At 54.0% G+C, this 22,607-nt stretch overlaps 2 protein-coding genes and 1 long non-coding RNA gene across 6 annotated transcripts in view; 1 reads left to right on the top strand and 2 right to left on the bottom strand.

Moving 5' to 3' along the window:
- Positions 1-22,607, top strand: part of Gm34765 — a 25,891-nt gene extending 3,284 nt beyond the window's left edge. Inside the window, exons 2-5 of one of the 4 annotated variants that reach the window (XR_875660.2) lie at positions 828-970; positions 1,213-1,299; positions 19,442-19,685; positions 21,479-22,607. This is a non-coding gene — a long non-coding RNA (predicted gene, 34765). Of the gene's footprint in view, positions 1-827; positions 971-1,212; positions 1,300-1,327; positions 1,429-3,340; positions 3,548-19,441 lie in introns of those variants that run through there. The other 3 variants (XR_003951480.1, XR_384446.3, XR_875659.2) reach the window with 3 other exon arrangements.
- On the bottom strand, positions 3,430-7,231 carry Aqp5 (aquaporin 5). Its single transcript, NM_009701.4, has 4 exons — positions 6,625-7,231; positions 5,433-5,597; positions 4,930-5,013; positions 3,430-4,124 (listed from the first exon to the last, which is right to left on the bottom strand). Exons 1-4 carry the CDS (start codon positions 6,985-6,987, stop codon positions 3,939-3,941), a joined length of 798 nt encoding a protein of 265 aa, NP_033831.1. The 5' UTR covers positions 6,988-7,231; the 3' UTR covers positions 3,430-3,938.
- On the bottom strand, positions 13,714-19,203 carry Aqp2 (aquaporin 2). The gene is made up of 4 exons (NM_009699.3): positions 18,747-19,203; positions 16,077-16,241; positions 15,079-15,159; positions 13,714-14,426 (listed from the first exon to the last, which is right to left on the bottom strand). Exons 1-4 carry the CDS (start codon positions 19,104-19,106, stop codon positions 14,217-14,219), a joined length of 816 nt encoding a protein of 271 aa, NP_033829.3. The 5' UTR covers positions 19,107-19,203; the 3' UTR covers positions 13,714-14,216.

Raw genomic sequence — 22,607 nt, 5'->3', positions numbered from 1 at the left:
CACCAAAGCTTCAGGGGCTCCCCATTACCTCAGGTTCAAGTCTGAACGTCTATGTCCAACCTGCCAGGAGAGACTACTTCCTCCTGCCCACCCCCCATCTCCACCCTGACCTCTTTACTACAGAGGGCCAAACACTCACAGTGTCTCTAAATGAGCTTTTGAGTCTCCTCCACACAGGAGAGGGCATTTCTCCTGCCTCTCTCCTTCAGTCCAGTTCTCCTGTGAAGCCTTGTGCTCCTTCCCAGCAGAATCAGAGCTACATAGAGAAAGCAGGCTTGAGCCGCAGATGAGGGCATCCGAGGGGCCTGCTTCTCTGCCTTCTCCTGGGTTGAGCCCAATAAAAGGAAGGGCGTTTACCACAGCCCCCTAGCCTGGCTTGGGGCATGTTCCAACAGCATGGTTCCTGTGTGGAAAGCTTTGGGTAAGACAAATGGGAGCTTGTGTACTGCGCCCCTCACCTACTGCTTGGCCTCTGTGATCTCAGCACCTTGCTGGTAAAACAGGTATTGTTTTGTGCCCATGTGTTGGGAGAAGCAGCTGCAGACACCTGGTAAGTGCCTTTAGTCAGAACCGCTATCAGGTTCGCCTCCAGGGCACAGCAGTGAAGATTAGCGGGAAGGGGAAGGGTCTTGACCTCCGTGGCAGGTCAGGGCCAAGTGCTCCCTGCAGCAGCCTTGCTCTGGTTTCTGAGGCAAAAGGCTCCTAGTGCAGAAATGGCTTCTTTCAAGACCACATAGGACACAGCCTCCTTGGATCCTGCTTAGCCTGGGACAAGGTCTTTTACCCACTAAGGGCAGGCAGTCATTGTCCAGTTCCTGTTTTTCCAGCCCCAACCAGCATTTTCCTGGACCCAGACGTTCCTGACTCTAGTGCCAAGCTTAGAGCTCAGAAGCCTTTTGTCCCAGCCCCACACCTGGCTGCTCCGATGGATGTCCCCTCCGATGGATGGAGCCTTCTCAGCCCTAGGGAGGTGAGGCCAGCAAGAGAGAACAAAGGGAAGAGAGGAGCTCAGAGTTACTCCCCCCCCCCCCACTCTCACCAAACACTGGTAGGCTGCAAGGTCAGGTCGGATAGATGCTCTTGTTGACCAGGGAGGGGGCTGAGCTGAGATCCGATCCTCCCTCAAATCCTTTCTCCAGCCCAACCATCTAACCAGTTCCCTTCTGCCCACCCTGCCCACGTTTAGTTCTCACCCTCTTCCATCTATCCCAGCGCCTTGTCTGTCCAGCCCTGATGGAAACTGGCAGCTTCGGAGGGAGGCATAGATTGCGGAGGAGGGACTGCCTTCAAATGGAGAATGTGAGTTCTTCCTACACTCTATCTTCAGGCGGAAAAGTGTCTCAGAGAGCTGGCAGAGCATGTGTGACTGGGTATGGCTTCATACAGGTGTGCTGGAGAACACATGTGGCCTGGCCTGGCTCTTTGAGGGTGAGTGGTGGCCAAAGGGGCGGGGGCGGGGTGGGGGGGTGGGGCGCCACTAGGACACACCTGGAATGAGCATGCCCTTGCTGAGAGAAGAGGAACACACAGGGAAGATATAACCTCCCCAAGCACAGTTGACAGCCAGTGCCACAGCTTGGAGCCCCAGAGGCATTCAGGATTAGTGTGTGTGCTGGCATAGGTCTTTGTCAGTCCAGGAACCATTACATGCAGGTGCGCAGTGCCCCCTGCTGGCCAAACAGCCCAATCACTGCAACCTACCAGCCCTAAGCCCTGGTTGTATCCTCACCCAACAGCAAGGAAAATGTCACCTGCAGGAAGCTGCAGACCTGTTGGTAACTCCCTCTGGCTAGATGCCCCACCCCTGCTGAGGATCAGTCTCTCGTAGGCTCCCTGTGCACCCTGTCACACACCCCTTGGGGGTCCATTAGAGTGGGGTATGCAAATCAGAGCTGTCTGAAAGGAGGAGTGAAGCTTTGTTCTCTTCTAAGCCTTCTCCTGGGTAGTGAAGTGAGTGGGCTAGTGAGAAGCTGCTCCCTGGTGGCCTCGGGAACCTAAGCCCGAGACACCCTTGTAATCTTGAAGAACCCCATCCTTGCCTGGCCAGAGCCCAGTCCCAGAAAAAGCTTCAGTATGGATTTGGTGGACGAGTCTGCCCCCTGCTGGCTGGAACTGGCGCTTGCAGCCAGCAGGGCAAGTTCCTTCTCCACCCCCATCTCGTTGCTTGATTTTCCAATGAAGCCAGTGGGGCAGGTAGGCTTGGATCTAGTGTTCCTCTGCCTTTCCACCCCGGGATGTTTTGAAGGAGGGCTGAGTGGTTCAGCCTCCCAACCTGGGTCTGCAGTTTCTTCCCACTCTTGTTCCCTCCTACTCTTCTGAGGCAAAGCTGAGGAGCGAGGGAGAGGATTTGCCGAGGAGCAGCGGACTCAGGCAGTGTCTGGAGAGCAGACCTGCTCACCCGTCTCTCAGAGGTGCTGTCCTTACTAGTGTCTAACCCTCCATTCACTGCTTCATTTTCTCCTCAAGGCAACCCATGTGGCAGATAAATACCAACATAAGGGTCCATCATTCCAGTTGCAGCAAGGTTGGTCAGTGGTGGCTCAGCCTTTAGTCCCAGCACTTGAGGGGCAGAAGCAGGCAGATCTCTGAGTTTAAGGCCAGCCTGGTCAACAAAGCAAGTTCCAGGACAGGACTACACAGAGAACCCTTGTCTTTCAAAACAAGCAAACAAAAAAGACTTGGATGCCAGCGGCTAGTTTCCGCTCTGGGCTCCTTAACCAGGACTCTGGGAACTGCGCGGTCTTGTGTCCTTACCCTGTTTCTCACAGCGAGGCAGTCAAAACCAAGCACCTCAGCCTTACCTCATCTGGTTCCCACTCCTCCCGGAGAAGCAGGCAAGAACAGGACAGGAGGGGAGGAGGGTGTGATGGACCACTCCCTACCCCCAAAGGGCAAAAGTGACCTGGGAAGGAGCTGGGTAATGTTGTGAATGTCTGAACATCCTCCCCCCACCCCCGCCCCCTGCACACTGCCTCTTGGCAACACCAGGAGACCCAGAAAAGGAAGCTCCGGGTGAGGACTCTTGGGAAGCTCTGGCCAGTCATCCCTTAGGAATCCCAAGGAGCTGTGGCTGGCTCACTTCTCCACTCCGCCTGGCACACTCAGGTGCTCCTCAAGTGGCGGACTTGACATAGCTGAAGGGATGGTTGGGAGGGACGCGTGACTCTGACGTGGACCCTATTCCTAGCCCTTGGCCCTCTCCGGGTCTCTTGTGCTGTTTCTGTATCCTTCGGTCTCTACATTTGATCTCTCCTCCTGCCAGCTCTCCGGTCCTCTCAGCCTTCCTGAGCTTCAGCTTTTCTTCCTTTTCTGAGGTCTTGTCTCCTGGTTTTCTTGGTAGTCTCAAGTGAGCATGAGTGAGGGTGTGACATCGCAAGTGGGAGATGTGACTGGCCACTGTCCCAAGAGGCTTTTGGAGGGAGATGAAGGCACAATATGAAGATTGGTGGTTTATTGGGAAACGCCCAACCCGAATACCAGCAGCGTCCCCCCCATCCTCCGCCCCATCTTAACCAGAAATAAATAAGATGGCACTCGACGAACCATCTATCTCTCTCCTGAAGAGCTCTCAGGCAATGTCCCCTCTGTCTACCTGGGGGAAGGCTTTGGCACATGAGATACTGGGTTGGAGAGATAAACAGGGCTATCACCCCTTTCTGGGATGGTCCTGAACTGCTGTGAGCTTGGCACTGCCTTCACAATCTCTGAGGTCTGAGCTGTGGCAGTCGTTCTGCCTAATTCCAAAGAGGCCCTGTCCCTGGCCCACACCCAAGTGTCCCATCATGGGCTTCTGCTCCCATCCCATCCCCGTGTGCGGCATGGGGATCCAATGCTGCCTCTCCAGCTGAGAGGATGCTAGGGAGAGGTGCTCCAAACTCTTCGTCTTCCTTTTCTCCAGTGGTCCAGGGGCTGAGGGACTGGCCCCTGCCCGGTGCCGGTCAGTGTGCCGTCAGCTCGATGGTCTTCTTCCGCTCCTCTCTATGATCTTCCCAGTCCTCCTCTGGCTCATATGTGCCTTTGACCACAGCCACACGGTCGTGGAGGCTCAGCGAGGAGGGGAAAAGCAAGTAGAAGTAGAGGATTGCAGCCAGGACGGCCCCCACGATCGGTCCTACCCAGAAGACCTGTGAAGACAGAGTTAGATCAGAGGAGGAGCCTCAGGGCTCAGGGACCATGATCTTCCCCACCAGAGCACAGACCCCATGGACCCTGAAAGGAAATGGACGCATAGATCTCCAGGCCTCCAGAAGGAACGGTGTCTTTCATCTCCGGGGCTGATTACTGTGAACCAGTCCTTACTGACAAGGTCATGGACCACAGACCCTCTAAGGAGGCAGGCAGAGCCCAGGAGAGACAGGATTCCCAATCCCACCCCAAAGAGAGGCAAGTGAGTTTTCTAAGGAGACAGACAGAGCCTCCAAAACATGTGTCTTCCAAAATGCAGGGCCCAGCAAGGCTCTACCATCCTTTTTGGAGCTTCAAGCTTGGCTAGCACATGGAGACACTGTCCAGGGGTACAGTCCCAGAAGAACAAGCCCCAATATCTCCATAGGGACAAATAAATACAGCATCAGAGGACAGATACACAGAGGGGCAGACAAAGTCCTCAGATTAACACAGACCCCCTGATGTAGCTTCAAGCTTGGCTAACACATGGAGACGCTGTCAAGGGGTACAGTCCCAGAAGAACAAGCCCCAATATCTTCATAGGGACAAATAAATACAGCATCAGAGGACAGATACACAGAGGGGCAGACAAAGTCCTCAGATTAACACAGACCCCACCCCCACTCCCATGTACTTCTAAAGACATTCTCTGTCCAACCCCCAAGATCTGGTCCGACAACACCCAGAATGTCCAGTCAATTCTGGATTTTCAGTTCAGTACGCTGCCGTGTTTTCAGGAGCCGGGGGAAGGCCCGCACTCACCCAGTGAGAGGGGCTGAACCGATTCATGACCACCGCAGGGCCGAAAGATCGGGCTGGGTTCATGGAACAGCCGGTGAAGTAGATCTGGGTAGATAGGGGGGTCACGGTGAGGAGGGTGCCATCCCTTCCACTCCCACAGAATTCTGACTCTCTCTCAGGGTCACACAGTGTGGGAACCAGCCACACCTCAAATCCAGGTTTCTCAGTCCCTAGGATGCTGACTGCCCACGCAGCCCAGCTGCCCACCAAACCACATTTCTTAAGCACCTGCTCTGGCTTGAGTCTCTGTGCTCGCCCTCCCTTCCACTTACTCAGCTTCTCAGTCCATGGAGGGTCTTGGGGGGGGATGGGCAACATCAAACCTAGAGTCCAGTAAGGCTACAGCTTAGATACCCAAGACCAGATCTTAAACTCTATCGGGTCTTATCTATCTGGAGGAGCTGGCATTCTGGGGTTCCACTGTTCATCTCCATGACACCCCGGTTTGTGCCAGCACTACTCACCCCCACAAGATGGCCCAGTGTGACCGACAAGCCAATGGATAAGGCTGGGGAGCCCACCGGGCTGGTGCGGCGGGAGTCCGTGGAGGAGAAGATGCAGAGGGCCAGCTGGAAAGTCAAGATTAACTCCACCACCACGGCCTTGCCTGGTGTTGTGTTGTTGCTGAGCTGCAAGGAAGAGCTGGGTTAGGACCCTGCTAGCAGCCTTCAGGCTCGGTGACAGGCTAGACAAGTAAGGTTCTGGTCTTCAAGGACACCTAGAGCCTGAGCTCTTGGAAGTCAAGTCCCCTGCATGATCCAGACAGGCGATTTGTTGGAGAAACTGCACTTCAGTGTGCGCAAGCTTGAAGCTCAGGCCTGTAGCCAGAGGGTAGGGTGTCAGCAAGTTTTCCTGGGTGCCATCGTGTCAACGGCTCTGCCCAATCCCCAGCCCCCATGAGCTGGCATTTACCCTCCCTCCTGTGGGCAGCTGCCCAGTTTGCCTACTGCAAACAGCCCCTGGCCTCCTATCCATGCCTGACCCGCTGCCGGTGCCAACTTCAAACCCGTCTCTCCAGTGTGTCTGACTCACAGCTTGACAATGGCCGAGAAAATCCTCCTCTGTGTTTGATTAATGAGCCCAGTTCACATGGGACAGGGGGCTGAATCTAGGGCTGCAAAGATGGAGAGACAGCAGGGGGGCAGGAGCAGGGGTTACAAAAGGGGGAGCCAGCACTGGGGGTGCATCACATCATGGCTTCTAAGTGTAATCCCCAGGGCACTGGCTGTGCTCTGATCACCTCCATGTCATGGGTAGTAAACTGGAAGCCCAGGGAGATCACGGTTGCTCCAGACCTCCATCCATCACTATCCATGGCTCCTTGGTGGGTCCCTTAAAACTACACCACCAAGGGGGGTCACAAGAAAGAAGTCACAGGTGAGATTAGAGATGGAAGGGATGTTTTGGCGGCCCTGGGGAGTTAGGCCAGGGAATGCAGCATAGGAGAGGGAGGGGTAGATGAGGGAGAATGTGAAGAGAAGCCAGGACCCGGGAGCACTGAGGTTGGCCAGGAGGTTGGTCAGCCTGCTCTTACTGGCTAAGTTATGCCCTGGTGTTTTGGTTGTACCCATTCTCAAGATGGAGGAGCATGGAAGGTCTGGTCTGAAATGTCCCCAGGGTCCCTGCCCATCCCTCCACAGTCTGGTGGACACTCACCGCATTGACGGCCAGGTTACCCCGGGCATTGCCTGGCGCCAACCAGTACAGGATGCCTGCTCCAGCAATGGCACCCACCAGCTGGGCTGCCACGTAGAAGATGGCTCGGAGCAGAGAGATCTGGTTGCCTATTAAGAGGGCCAGAGTAATGGCCGGATTGATGTGGCCACCACTCACAGGTCCCAGGGCTTGGGCCAAGGTACCTATGGCCAGGCCAAAGGCTATGGAGATCTGCAGAATGGTGGGCAGCGCCGAGGGCCACTTGAGTGCCGAGCCCAGGCCAAAGAAGACGAAGATGAGGGTGGCCAGGAACTCTGCGAACACGGCCTTGAAGAAGGCAACTGAACACACCTCCTTCTTCATGGTGGCCTTGGGGGCCCGGTGGCAGCGGCTGCGTCGCGGGGCGGCCGTCGGGGCGGCGCTGGCAGCGGCGGGCGTCTGTCTGCGGGGCTCTGCGCGACGTGCGGTGCCCACTCCGTGGCAGGCGGCCTGGCGCGGACCGGGCAGGGGCGCGCTATATAGAGGGCGCGCGCCCCGCGGCGGGCAGAGCGCGGGGGGGCCGGGGGCGGCTCCCGCGCCCAGAGGCCAGCGCAGCGCGCAGGGAGCGAGCCTGGCGGGCGCGCGCTCGCAGCCCCCCGCCCCGCGCACCCCCGGCCCCCCGGCCGCACAGCGGCGGACCCGCCCGGGCCACGTGACCCACGCGGCAGTGTAGACTGGCCCGGCGGTCTGGGTCGCGCGCATCGTGCGCTCAGCGCTGCTCCCGCGCCCTCCTGGTCGACGTGCGTGCTGGGCTCTCCTGGCGGCTGAGCGCGGTCCCGGCTCTCCTCTCGCACCGAGCTCTGGAAGTCCCTCTCCGGCCGGCCTTTACCGGCGTCCGGGGCCGGCCGGCAGCCTTCCCCTTTTCTCCTCCTTGGGCTCGCGCGACCGGAGCATCTTGACCCGGTCGGTCTCACCCACGGACGGGTCAGAGTGATGAGAGTCTCTGAGGACAGCGCCTCTTAGCTCCTTATCCGCCCGTGGCGGGGGCGGTTCGGCGATCGTGGGCCTCTCCCCGGTCCAGCCCGGCAGGAGCGGGGGCGTTGGATCGGGAGTACAGTGCCAGCCTGCTCTGCGCTCGGCAATCCTCGACGCCGCGTGTGGCGGTGCCTCTAGGCAGCGGGCTCTAGGAGGCGTTCTCAGTGGTAGCCCTTGGGGACCCTGGGGTGGTGATCAATTTGGGTTGTTTGGGCTTAGGGAAGTGCCTGAGACTGGGGTCAGAGGAAAGGGTCTTGGCCTCTTCTGTTTTCAACCCAGAACTCCATCACTTTAGTCACACTAGACCTCCGGAGTGGCTGTTTGCTTCTTGTCCCTGTTGGTCTTTCTCCCAACGTGACAGTCTCAGTACCCCCATCCCCACCTCTCTTTGTCTCTCTGTCTCTTTCTGTGTCTCTGGCCCTCTCCCTCCATGTGTTCCTGCGTTTCTGCGCCCTCTCCCCACCAGTCTTTTAGCCTTGTCTCTTTTCCTCAGTCTATCACCCTTTGACTTCTGAGTCTTCCTCTTTCTGCCTGTCTCTCTGACTCTTCGTTTCTACGTTTTCTTCCTTTTTTTTAAAACGAGCTGTCCATTACTGTTTCTAGCTCTATCTAGTTCGCCTGCCTTTAGCCTCTTTCAATCTGCAGGTCTTTGTTTCTGCCGGCCTATCTCACTTTCTAGTTTGCACACTCATACAGTTGGTTTTTCTCGTCCCCACCCCCACTCCATCAAGTCCTTGCACTCTTGGACTGGCCAACACATTTTTCTAGTTCCCAGCTTCCTCTTGTCCTTTTTTTCTTTGGGCTTCCAGACCCTCTCCATTGCTTCTCCCAACCCTCCACCTTCCCCCTCCGCAGGTTTGGCATGTGTAGAAGGAGATTGGAGGGAGGACCTTCTAGGGTTTGGGGGCAGGGCAAGGACCCATCCTCAGGATCCCAGAAAAAGAGCTGCACTCCCTCTACCCCGTACGGTTAGTGTTTGAGCACTTTGCACCGTTGCACCGTACCAGCCATAGAGCAAGGCCCAGGAAAGTCACCTCATGTCTTGGTCAGTTTTAAAAGCCTCCTAGGGTAATTGAGCCCTAGGGTGCAACAGAGGAAGAGAAAAGATACACGTGTCCAGCAGGGGCTGAGGGTGGAGCCTAAGGAAAAGCAAGAACGGGGAGGAGGAACTTTGGGCCAGGTGGCAGCTAAGAGGCCAAAGAAAACAGGGTCCAAAGAAACCCCACTATTGTTCCCGTTCTGCCTGGCATTTCCTGCTGAGCGGCTCTTCCCCAACGGCCCTGGTCAGGTGGACTGTTCTTTTCTCCGGAGTCGCAGGGCTATGCCCCCAGCAGAGCAGGGCAGTGCCTCCAGGATCAGAGACCTTCAGGCCAGACATCTTCCTGTGGCTGCAACTCAATTTCCTTCCCCGGCCACCCTCCCTCTTTTTGAATGCATCTTCTCTGCCCAGGCACAGTCTTCCTGGATCCATAGGTCTCACAATCTGTCCTTTTAGAGCGGGCTGGTCTCATGTGCTGCCTGGGAATTTGAGCCTTCTCTTTCCCAGCTAACAAAGGACCGAGAACTTGTTCTGGCTGGGAATATAGCTCAGTGGTAGAGTTCTTGCCTAGCATATGAAGGGCCCTAAGTTCAATGCCCAGTACTGGGGGATAGGGGAGAAAAGCTAGTTTTGGCCAGGCATGGTAGCTGTTATTTCCAACCTTCAGGAGGCAGAGACAAGCAGATTGCTGAGTTCAAGGACAGACTGATCTACATAGTGAGTTCTAGGTCACCCAAAGGCTACATAGTAAGACCCTATCTCAAAAACAAACAAAACAAACAAAAGAACTAGTTCTTGACATTTTATGGATTAAAAATATAGATTTGAATTGTCTCTACTTTGAAAGTGATTTAATTTCAAGCAACTTTGTGAGGAGTCCAGAAGTCAGAAGTCACTGGCTCAGGCTGGGATGGAGACCACAACGTGCCACACAGACTTGGTCACAAGGAGTCGTTTTGGTGTAACTAAGGAGGCTCCATCTGTCAAGGTTACCCCGAGTGGCAGCCGATTCTGTTTCCAAGGCTGTGTCTGAGATCTTTTCATATCTCTGACCATCAGTCAGGGTCACCAGATCTCTTACTGGGGACAAGGTGTGATAGAATTACTGGTAAATTTTGGGGAATATGGGAAGAGAAAGGAACCCCTGGCCACCCTTGCCCTAGAGTGTGGGCGAAGCTCCCGCCAGCTGAGAACAGTAAATGCCAACACATTTAGCAACATCTGCTTAAGGCCTTTTTCCTCTCACAGTGTAAATGCTCAGTTTCCTAGGTCTCTCAGGAAGGACCCCATTCACCATGAAAAGCTATCCTAGCCAACTTGTGAAGTCGTGGTATCTGTTGCCCGTTCCTTATCTCACTGTAACCCCATCTAAGGCTCCTCTGAAGCCACTTAATAGTCTGTTATAGAAGGGGGGACTCACTGGCTCAGAGTCACTAACTCCAAGGCAATAAACATTTGCTTAAGGCTTCTTCCTGCCCTGTTGTAAACCTGTAATTTTCTAGGAATCTCACCAGAAACACCCTTTACAGTAAAACAATGCATTCTATTCCCCCCCCCCCCCACCGCCACCCTAGTGGTTTCTGGTTTTATTTTATCAGATTGTAATCCTATCTCTCCAGTGCCACCTCCAGAGCCACCTTGAAATCTCATTTATTGAAGAAAAACCAGTTTCTTAGCAACCCTCTGAGAGTCACCAAAATGTTATGTATGGTGACTACGTAGACATGTCATTGGGACTCTTTATGGAGAAGTCCATACCCACCCACTCAGGGGTCTCAGTTTTTTCTTTCTCTTAATGGACTCCAACTCTGTTTCATGCTGGCTTCTCCTGGAGTTCTTTTCTGTGTCGAAGCCAAGGATCCAATTTTAACTAAACATTAAGGGAACTCAGGCACTTTTGGGTAACAATGGGGCTGTGATTCTGTCCCTTCCTCTGCTGTCATAGATACTATTCTTTAGAACTGGGCACTGGAGAGATGGCTCTGTGGTTAAAAGCACTGGCTGCTCTTCCAGAGGACCTGGGTTTGTTTGATTCCCAGTGCCCACATGGCAGCTCACAATAGTCTGTAACTATATCTGAGGGATGTCCTCTTCTGGCTTCTGTGGGCACCAAACACTCACATGGCGCACAGACATATATGCAGGGAAATGTTCACAACACATAGGACAAATGTAATAATAATAATAATAATAAATAATAATAATGATAATAATGTCTTTGCCTTGTGCACTCAAGGTCCTGGCCTTCCTGCTCAAAGGAAGCCCCCCTGGGAACTTTTGGGCTGGGAAGGATGGCTTCCCACTTATGGTAGAGGGACTAGAATCTTTCAGAGAAAGGCCTTTGTTCCATCTCTCCTCATCAGGGAACCTCTAGATTCCCTGGGTGGAAATGCTGGGGACCTGGGACTGTGTCTGGCACCTGGGCTGTACTGACCACTTCTAAGTTGTGGGAGAAAGCATTTATTGACAACTGGGCATTTACTGAATGCTCGCTATATGCAGAACCCCGATGTATTGACAAACGAGTGCTTACTAAGTGTTTACTCTATGCAGAACATTGAGTTAGACAAGACCAAGAGGGAAAGTAGGTAAGAGAATGTCCTGCCTTGGAGAGCTTACACTGCCTGAGAGGATGATATATGGACAGGACCACAGCTTGGAGATACAGACATCGAAGCAACTTTTGGAGGTATGAAGCCCTTGGGCACAGAGTAGGAAAGGATGCTACTGGGACAGAGTCAGCCTCTTCCTCCTGTCAGCCCAGAGCCCTGCATCCCCCAGCTTGGGGACCTGGAGGCCTGTCCCGCTGCCTTCATGCTGTCCTGTCTCTGTCTAGTTTGGGTGTGCCTGACCTCCACCTTCTTGGCTGGGTGCGCTTCAAGGGCTGGAACCATCCATGAGTCCTTGTGTCATTTCCTCCTGACCCAGGCACCACCCTCTTCAAGGCTCTTTGTCCACTACATGATTGGGGTCTGGACTGGGCTGGATCAGCCCTGATGAGTGTTCTGGTTTCTGCCAGGGGATGGCAGGAAGAGCATATTGTTTGCCTCCATGGAAAGATACTGGGTTTTAAGTAAGATGTCCTGGATTTGAGTCCTGGCTCTGCTGTCTTGTATTAGCTGTGTGTCTTTGGGGGCAGACTTTAGGGCCTCAGTTTCAGAATCAAATGGGAAAGGAAGCATTTGTTCTGCCTGTCTCACAAGGCTGGGGTGCTAAGGGAATTATCTGGAAATAGCAAAGGCTTACACGGCAGGGGCTATTATTCATTCATTCGTTTGTTTGTTTGTTTGTTTGTTTGTTTTTTCGAGACAGGGTTTGTCTGTATAGCTCTGGCTGTCCTGGAACTCACTCTGTAGACCAGGCCGGCCTCGAACTCAGAAATCTCTGCCTCCCGAGTGCTGGGATTAAAGGCGTGCACCACCAAGTAGGGGCTATTATTCTGATGGAAGGTTTTCATTAGATAAAAGTTAGCACAGATAAAAGTTGCTGGGACGCAGAGAAGCTTAATCGCCCTTATTCCCCTATACTCCCATTATTTAGAATCTTGCTGTGGCCTCTGGCCCCAGTCCCGGGGAGGATGTGACTCAGAAAGTGGTTCAGATACATTCTTGACCTTCAAGAGGGGTGTGTTGGGGGTGAAGTGCCTTTGAACTTTCAGGGCAGTGACGGAAAGGCAGCCCCAGAGGTCACCGATACCCACTCTTCTGGCAGCCATGAGGTCAAGCCACTGTCACCAGCTGCTGGAGTTCGGGAAGGTCCTTTCCACAGCATGTACCCCCACCACACCTCTTCTTGCCTCCAGTGAGAAATTCATTCAAGGAGACAGAAAGGTCAGTTACAGAGATTTCCCCTATACACACATGGTCACATGAATGGGATGTTGGGGCATGAGGCTCATGATGGGGACAGATGGAGACAGAAGCCATGAGAGTGTGGGGGTGACACAGGGCATGGAGAAGGGGCTCAAGATTGTGACCCTTAGATTAGTTAGGCAGTAGCTGGAGAGAGGAAGTGTGAGTGAGGAAGGAAGGAAGGGGAAGGCCATAAGGCAATAAGGAAAGGCTGGGAGACCTGGATGGGGCCAAGAGTAAAGCCATCTCCTGTCTGGACCCTGGGATACCAGGGCTCTCCCCTTTGATTTAGCCACCACTTACAAGAAGAAGCAGAGGAGGTTAGAGGTCTGGCCTCTTCTGCCTTCACCTGCCCAAGAAGGCAGCAATAACGAAATGATCCTAACATGGTGTGATAAGGGCATTATGAATCACAGTGAACACAGCATCTTTAATCCCAGCTTAATCTCATTGCCCTGACCTGGGAACTTAGAAGCCTGGGTTCTAGATTCCGACCTGCCTCTGCCTGGTCAAGTGGCTTCCTTCCTCTGCAGGCTGCAGGGTCCACACGCAGTAACTGTCGGGCAGTGGGAACCGGAAGAGGGTGGAGCATAGGGCAGGGAGGAAGAGCAGAGATTCCTGGCGAGGAAGGACAATAAGGGATGGAGGGAGGGGCGTTGCCCGGTGCCTGTGGTTGCATGCCTGAGCACCTTACCCTGCCAGCCATAGGCATGCGCTGTGTGCCGGGCTCCAGGACTCCCTTGCGAAACCCGAGTGTCTCCTTTCAAGCAGTGTCTAGTTGCAAATCTCCCCCTCTCCCGAGACAAAAGCTGGGGCCCCACAGAGGGCTTTTGTTTTCGTTGCCCAAGTGGAAGGCTAATCTTTAGGTGTGTGTGGGCTCCCTGGGGATGGGAGTCACGCACACCCGCACACCCGTAGTCCTGGCTCTCCTCTCCCCCTTGTAGAGCCCTCCCTCCGGGCAAAAAGTCCTTGGATACCCAGTCCTTCCTTCCCTAGAGGTCAAGTCTAGGGGACTTGTTCTCTAGTTGACACGTTCCTTCCAGCAAGGAGCCCTGGCAAGTCTTTGGGCTGAGGACTGGTAGATTCTTGGGGAGTCTTCCCAGGGGGTCGTTAGAAGAGGTTGGAAACCAGCTTCCCACCCCTACCCCCATTCTGGGGCTGGCTGCAAGGGAGGACTCATCTGTAGCAGAGGAAGTGGATTTATTGCAGGTACAGGAGGGGAAGGCCAAAGCAAGAATGAAAGTCCCCCGCCCCGTATCACCACGGGCACTCGGGGTCACCCTCAGGAACATGCAGTCTCTGCACGTGAGGAAAGAAACACGCAGAGATGGACGAGCACTTTTACACCCTAATAAAATTAGATGCACTAACCACAGACCCCCCTCTCCAGGGTGGTCTCTATGCACCTCTCCCTAGGCACCAGAGCGGGCTCTCCAGAGCTCTCCGTCTCCCCACTGCCACGATCCCCAAGTGTCTGGTTCCCTGCAAGGGGCGAGCTCGAGGGTAGCTGGGGCCAGGGCTTCGGGGCCGAGGTACTGCCAGGTTCCCGGGCGAGCCCCTTCTTGAGGCTCACCGCGCTCGCAGGCGCAGGAGCAGCTAGCTACCCTGCACTGGGAACCGACGGCGGGCCAGGGAGAGGGAGGGGGCGAGCCGTCGGCCGGCTGCGCTGCACTGCGCTGCCGGGGCGCTCAGGCCTTGCTGCCGCGCGGCAGGCTCTGCGGAGAGTGCAGCTCCACCGACTGCCGCCGCCGCACTTCGCGTTCCTCCCAGTCAGTGTCCGGCTCCAGGCCCTTGAGCACCGCCAGGCGCTCCTGCAGGCTCTTGGTCGAGGGGAACAGCAGGTAGTTGTAGAGGAGGGAACCGATGACGGCGCCCACCAGGGGTCCGATCCAGAAGACCTGGGGAAGGGGGGGAGAAGGCACTGGCACCCGCTCGCCCAGCCCAGCCGGCAGCACCGCCTGGTCACGCTGCTATCCCGGTTAGTGTAGGAACTGGCCCTCCTGTGCCTCTGGTATTGTCAAGACTTATGCAATAAAGGTCATCACGAGCTGCCAAGGGCGACTTGTTAGTGTGTGGGGCTAGTGGGCAAGTTCTGAAGCTGGCTGTGAGTCCTGATTCCACCACTTGTGTGAACTTGGACAGTCACTGCCTCTGAGCCTGTATCTTTTCCCCCACAAGAATGCTCACTTCTGGAGATGAGGCAATTAAACGGGCTAAGGTTTGCAAAGCTCTGAGAAAACCGCCCAGCACACACCACACGCGGCTAACTGTTAAGTATGAATATCATTTACTGGGTTCTGAATGCCAGGCACTGTGTTATGGAAATAAGCTTGCTTAATTTCTCCCAAGAAAGCCAATAAAATACTGGCTGTTATTTTCATTTATAGGGAGGGACAGGGGAAGAATCCTTGGCACAGCTCTGTAGAGTGGAACCAAGGTTTCCCTGGACCCCAGGACAAATGGAGACCCCAGCCCTCCTGTGTGATATGGACCATAGTGTCTCTCTGGGGTGATTTCTAGGAATGGGGAAGGCAGAGATTTGGCCATTACCCAGTGATCATCAAACTTGCCAGTGACAACTGCTGGAGCCAGGGAGCGGGCTGGATTCATGGAGCAGCCGGTGAAATAGATCTGTAGTGGGAGGGGTGGAGGAGAGAGGGGGGTGAGGACAGGCACAGCATCCTCACCCTCCTTCCCAGAACTGAGGAAGCTTGGCCACAGCTTAGAGTGAACCCGTGAAGGTTGGGACTAGCAATCCACACCTTTCATCCCAGCACTTGGGAGGCAAGATCTCTGTGAGTTCAAGGACACCCTGGTCTACTCAGTGAGTTTCAGGACAGCTGAGACTGCCTAGTAAGACTCAGACTCAAAAAAAAAAAAAAAAAAAAAAAAAAGAAAGAAAGAAAGAAAGAAAGAAAAGGGAGATGGGGGTTGAACACTGACTGCTCTCCCAGAGGTCCTGAGTTCAAATCCCAGCAACCACATGGTGGCTCACAACCATCTGTAATGAGATCTGATGCCATCTTCTGGTGTGTCTGAAAACAACTACAGTGTACTTACATATAATAAATAAATACATACATACATACATACATACATACATACATACATACATCTTTAAAAAAAAAGGAGGGGCAGTGGTGGCGCAGGCCTTTAATCCCAGCACTTGGGAGGCAGAGGCAGGCAGATTTCTGAGTTCAAGGCCAGCCTGGTCTACAGAGTGAGTTCCAGAACAGTCAGGGCTACACAGAGAAACCCTGTCTCAACCCCCCCCTCTCCCTCCCCCCCAAAAAGAAAAGGAGATGGGGACTGTGGGTGGTTAATTCCTGGGCTTCCATTCACTTGAGACCAGAAGAATATCTGTCTTTCAGGGGGTCACAGCTTTTAGGGGACACAGGTTATGTGTCTTCCTTGGGTGTTCTGTGAGACAGTCTCTCTAGAGAGTCGTGTGTGTCGATCTCTACAGTGATATGTGGCTGTTTCTTTCGGGGACATGTATGTTTTAGTTCTTGTAGGGCAGCTGAAACCTGTGGCTTTGACTTACTTACCCCAAGGAGGTGGCCCAGGGTAACAGAGAAACCAATGGAGAGAGCAGGGCTACCCAGGTTGTCACTGCGGCGCTCATCAGTGGAGGCAAAGATGCACAGCACCAGCTGCATGGTCAGGAAGAGCTCCACAGTCACCGCCTGGCCGGCTGTTGCATTGTTGTGGAGCTGGAGAGAGAGGTGGAGGCATGAGTCCAAGGAGGCTGGTCCCACTGCCCCCTCTATCTGCTCACCTGCTTCCGGCTCCATGGAGACCTCGAGGAGGCAGAGAGCCAGAATACCGCCCCCTCTACCCTAATCATAACCACTGCCCCTTCTGAAACCTGGCCTCAAGGCAGAGGATGAACCAGGGACAGCCCAAGGCAGGGAGGTAGATCCCAGAACCTCATCCCAGATGAGGATGTAGAGGTTTGTGAGAGGGAAGAGATATCATGTTTCAGATTTTGGGAAGAGGTTCCTAACGCAGCTGGAAGCTTTGAACCTGGTTGTAGAAAGTCTAGTGTGATCTCTAGGTCATACTGATACAACAGGATGCTGGGGGTGGGGGTTGTCAATCTTTCTGTGGTCCCGTGGTCAAGGAACTTATAGTCTGTTCCCCTCAGCTCTCTCTGTCTCCCCTCCACCCCTTGCATTCAGGCCTTGCTTCTGTCCCCATGGCTGCTCCCTGAATATCCTGTGGAGGCTGAGGATGCTGAAGGCGGAGCTTCCATACCCACATAGGGTACCTACCGTCCCTCTAGCCCCTACCGCAGAAAAGAAGAGAATTTGGGGCTGAGCTCAGAGGCCATTTCATAACCTGGCCGCACCCAGCGCTGCATTTCTCTCCGGGTTTTGTCATCCTGCGCCCCACACCCTGCCCTCTGGGACTGAGCACTGCACGGGGTGGATCGATGACAACTTTCAACTCCCACACTCCTCTAGGTCCTGAGCTCCTTGCATGGTGCTTCAAGGTCTTTCTGGGGTCTAGCATCGGCCTCTACTCTGCTACAAGCCTCTTAGAGCGAGGAGTCTATCTGCTGTGGTCTCGGTGTCTCATTCTGCACAAATGTGGACAATAAAACCAATCCTGGAAGACCGAGGGTGACAAGGACAAGCCTCTAGCCCCACTCTTGCTGGCAATGCTGCTCAGAGACTGATGGTGTAGGTGTGAGTCTGGTGTCACACAACCCCAGGCTGTCCCTGGATGATACTGTTTATTGCTTCCATGCTTTGCATCTACTGAATGCTGGATTAAAACCATATAGGGAAGGGGAGACCTCAGAACTAAACTTACAGTGGTCTACCAAGGATAGGATAGTATGTGGCTTGGCACAGGGACGCTATCCATTGGTGGCAGCTTCCTGGGGTCCAAACTGACTCTTGATAGCATCCTCAGAGAACACCTGACTGGTCTCTGACTAGCCTCAGGGCAAATGGGCCCTCTGATGCCTTATTCCAGACAGGCAGGGGCCCCTCTACCAGTTAAGGTGGGTCAATGCAGAGAAACGGCCTTTGGTGCTGAGGGTTGGGTAGGCTCGGATATGGTGGGGGAACCAGGGGTGGCTATTCTCCAGGGCTTTAGTGCTCCCAGCACCTTACTGCTAGAGAAAGCCTACGGTATGTTTTCAGGGGGTTCTTTGACTAGCTGCGTGTCTCCCTGTTGTAAAACAAGCTCATTTATTTTCTAATAGACATGGCTAACACTCCACCCCTCAGCAGGCCCCTTGTTCCTCTTTGGCTCTAGGTGTCCAGCCTCACCATGGTTTCTGATTTTTTGAAAAGGGTGCTCACTCACCCGAGGGCCTCCGTCCCTCTCATGAGCAAAGCCACGTGCAGAGGGGGGTGTGGGCAGGGCCAAGGGATTGAGGCAGGGGAGAAATGAAGGACAAGGAGGAGGCCTGAGAGGCACCTGCTTTCCTGGTTTGGGGTACAGAGTGCGTGCTGTGCTGAAGGGGTCCCCAGATTTCTAGATCTGCAGAGCGTGGAGACCAGGGCTTCACCCTCAACTCTCAAAGTGCCCCAGGTGCTGTTCACCATTATAACAGGAAGGCAGACTCCAAGAGTCTCTTCCAGCAGGCTTCTGCTAGGTTCTGGAACTTCCGATATTAACACATGAGCACATCTGATCTCCCGTCTCCCTTTCCAAGTCTGCTTCTTGGTTGGTGAGACAAAGCCCATATGGCACCTCAGATAGTTGGTTGAGGCAGAGATTATGGGTTTTGTGGTTGAATCAGGGTCTGGGGGATTAGCGGCGCTCCCTGCTTGGAACCTGCCCCCAGACACAGAGCTGTCAGCAGTTGCCTTGTGAGGGGCCCTATCCAGTCCTCCCATGCTCAGTGCTGCTGGGATGTCTCATCCCTTCCTCTCTAGATCCTTGCCGCTGCTCCCTGGAGTCCCCGAGGGCCCAAAGGCCTGTCTGTGCTAGGTTGCTGTGTCCTGCTACAGTCTAGCCTAGTCCTCCTATGGAGTCTAACAGAAACCGAGGCTGCTTTTCCTTGGTGGTGCTGGGTGGAAGGCCCCACACTCGATGCTCCGGGTGACTCTGTTGCTCTCCTTGGGTAGCTGTGTTCCTGGCCTTCGGCTCTCTGTTTACTCCCCCACCCCCCTGCTCAGAGTCTGTCCCACCCACCTCACCCCTCACAAGGGTTTTCAGTGTCTGCCCCTCCCAGAAGGGATGAAACTCGGGCTACTCACAGCATTGACAGCCAGGTCCCCGCGGATTTCTACAGGGGTAATCTCATGGAGGATGGCGGCCCCGGCCACGGCCCCCAGCAGCTGGGCAGCCACGTAGAAGGCAGCTCGAAGGAAGGAGACATGGCAACCCACCAGGCACGCCACAGTCACAGCAGGGTTGATGTGGGCCCCGCTGACATGGCCCAGAGCCTGAACCAGGGTGCCAATGCCCAGACCAAAGGCCACGGCAATCTGGAGCACAGAGGGTGGGGAGCTGGCCCACTGGAGGGCTGAGCCAAGGCCAAAGAAGACGAAAAGGAGCGTGGCCAGGAACTCGGCCAGCACCGCTCGGGAGAACGCTATGGACCGGAGTTCCCACATGCTGCTCGGCCTTCTGAGCGCTGGCCAGTGGTCTGGGCCACGGGGGTGGCTCTTCCTCCCTCCCTCTCTCTTTCTCTTCTCTCTTCCTCTGGGCCTCCGGAGAGGCTAGACTGTGGGCACTTATAGGGCCTTCCTATCGTAGACCTGGGCACGTGGGGTGGAGGAGGCGTTCCTGCCAACCCTGTGCTCCCCCATGGCGGACTTGCCCCCATCCCTGCTCCTGCCCACCCGAAGGCCTATCACCCCATCTTAGCTTTCACAGCTGACTAATGTTCTCCTCATTAATGGACTCCAGATAAGGATTGACGTCTCTGTTTTCCTCGTTTTTTCCTCAGTTACCCCATGGAGCTGCCTCAGGGCTGCCCCAGCCCCCACAATGACCACCAGCACCAGTTCCTGCAGAGGAGGCTGTGTCCAGTGACCTTCTCTTTGACTAAAAGGCTGGCCAAGGAAGGGGCAATGCCTTACCCCAAACTGTGAGGAAATGTGGGCGCTGCCTTTCCGCGGACTGGATGGTCTTTCTTCTGGAAGAGGATGGAAAACAACTGGCTGGCCTGGGACAAATTTCCAAGGCAAAAGGTCTTGGGCTTGCTTTCTTGCAGTTAATCACCCATAAGTCATTATGTTCCACCTTCACCCAGGAATCTCAGCCAGAGAGGAACTCCCATTGCCTGGAGCCAAAGGTGGCTTCAGTGGCCCTGGGACCCTAGCCCTGCGTGATAGAGTCACCAAGGTCAACTTAGGAACATGAGGGTTTCTGTTCTGCAGCACACACTCATGTCGTTGAGATGTGACAGTTCTGCTCTGCCTGTGTACATGAGATAATAAAACTATCTCATAGGACAGAGATTTGCATTAATATGGCTCCTGGTTCTCAGGAAGAACTCAGGTTTTGTCAGCTATTGCTCAGTGCTATTTGCATTTTGAGGCAAACAGGTCTCCCCCAAACTCAGAGTCTCCAAGGCTACAACAGGCTCTAGATACCATCTCGAGCTCAGAGCCACCCTTACCACAGGAGGAAGATGTTTCTGGAGTTGCAGCTAGCTCTCCAGGCTCAAGGAGGCCATGGTGCCTGCTAGTAACCTCTAGTCTTGGTGCCACTAAGCTTGGTCAGTGTTCTGCAAGGCCACTGCTGTCACAGCTCTGATGGCTGTTGAGGCTCAGAAGACGGACCTACCCTACGCCTCTTCTTTCTTTGGGGATCCAAAGGCAGGAGGGCCTACAGTGCATCCAGATGGCGGGCTTCTAGTCCTCCTGGCCAGCCACAATCCAAGGAACAGGAATGTGGGAGAAACCGATGATCGTAGGATAGAGATACTTACACTAAGGGGTGACTGAAGCCAAGGGAGGGCCTGTTACTCACCCAAGGTGCCCCAGAAGAGTGGTGGCTGAGCTCAGGCTAGAACCTAGAGAGGAGTGCTTTCCTGACACCCTCACTCCCCAGGCATGCTCTGAGCCCTGGTCTCCTCGCCCAGACAGCAATGGCAGTGATGTCCCTCCCATACATTTGTTTTCAGAATGTAGTAAGATGCACAAAAATCCCCCACATACACAACACGGGTCCATGCACATTTACCCCGACCCCCACATGACTAGCAACTCTTGCCATTAGGGGGAAAGACAAGAATGAGGAGGAAGAAACAATACATGACCCCAACAGAGGCCAGCTCAGAGGAGCCTCTGGGGATGTGGGCTCAGGTAGTACTCCCTGTTCAGGGTCCTCCTCCCCACTTCCATCCCCCACCCCTGCAATCCACGCTCTCCAGAAAGACTCAGAGGGAGGGTGGAAGAATCTTGCCTTGAGAAGGGTACCTGTGACTCTGTTTTCTTCTTCAACCATAGCACACCCAGAAAGGGTGGAGGGTATCAAGATTGGGCCTTGATGATACATACTATCTTGTATGTACTGTCTACCATACCCAGGGAATGTATCATGTTTTATCTTGATGATACATACTATCTTGTATGTAGTATCTTCCACCCTCCATGTGCCCAGTCCCTGCCTGGCTCAGGGGCACCTGGAAAACCCCCAGGCCATATTGAGCTGAACTGTGACAGTGGTTCCAAACCCACCGTTGACTATCGAGTTCCTGAGTGACCTTTGGTGAGCCACACACCCTTTCTGATCTATACACTGTGTATGATCATGAGAACAGCAGTCACTGGTTCTGACCCTAAACAGCACCGCCTCTAACCAACCTGGCGTCATGGTAGACCCATAATAGGTGTCGCTGCTTCTGTACAGCCCAGGAAACCACACACCAATTTGTGTGGTTTTGCCATACATCCACATTTCCACGGTGCGGGAGGTGTGGTTCTGTGGAAGAGCACTTGCCCAGGACATGGTAGTAAATCCTGGGTTCCATTCCCAGTGCCGAAAACAGCAGCAGCAGCAGCAGCAGCAGCAGCAGCAGCAGCAGCAGCAGCAGCAGCAGCAGCAGCAGCAACAACAACAACAACAACAACAACAACAACAACAACAAGTAAAACAAAAAAGCAAGGATGGGATCAGCCAGACCATGATAGCCATGGGTCTCATTTCACAGACTAGAACATGATGCCCGGAGACTGACTTCCAGGAGCGGTGAGAATATTCTGGTCTGATCCCAAGCCAGCGGGGAGGGGGAGTTCAGCCATAACCGCATGGTCTATGCCCCGGCTTTGTACTCAGCCTTCCTTCATGCCAGGGAAGCAGCAGCAGCAGCATCCCTACCGGAGGCCCAGCTGCGGCTGTGGGTTCGCATGCTCCCGGAGGCCGCCGCCGTATCCTCCCGTGTTTGCTTTTGCTTTTGTTTATCTTTACCCTTCCAGCCTCGCAAATTGTGGGTCACAGAACTGAATGAGGGGCTCACGCCAACCTTGGCCACGGTAAAAGGTTTCTGAATGCACAACAACAATCAAAATCAAACGTCTGATGGATTCCAAGCGTTCTTGGTGGGGTCAGCTGTGCTCCATTGTGAGACTTGACTGCTCAGCCTTGGTTCTGGACACAGCTCATGCACTTTGTAGGCACATGGGGTACACACTCCCCAAGGCCGGCAAACCCGGCCTGAAGCTCCTTGGTGAGATCTGACATTGTTGTGTTGTGACTTGCAGTGTTTTTTTTGTTTTTGTTTTTGTTTTTGTTTTTTTACTGTACGTAGTCAGCTTTTTGTGCTTATAGAAATGTGTTGGTTTAATTATGAAAATAGACCTTAATATTTTCCCACCGTTATTTCTCAGCATGTATCATGCTTGAATACCTGTAGATTATATCATGTTAGAATGTTTGATTTTAAAAATCTTGCTATTTGGGGGCTGAGGAGGAGGCTCGGTGCACCCTGATCACAGCCTGAAAGTGTGGCTCGTATCTGCAATCCCTGCACTTGGAAAGCTGAGGTAAAATGATCAGGAGTTCAAGAGTTCAAGACCAGCCTGGACTAATGAACAAGTTCAAAGCTAGCCCAGGCTATGTGAGACTCTGTTCCAAAACCACACATGCACAAATAAATTAATGAATTA

Source organism: Mus musculus, chromosome 15 (genome assembly GCF_000001635.26).
Source record: "Mus musculus strain C57BL/6J chromosome 15, GRCm38.p6 C57BL/6J".
Lineage (NCBI taxonomy): Eukaryota > Metazoa > Chordata > Mammalia > Rodentia > Muridae > Mus > Mus musculus.
The sequence above is the reverse complement of the archived record's forward strand: the minus strand, read 5'-3'. Positions and strand labels throughout refer to the sequence as shown.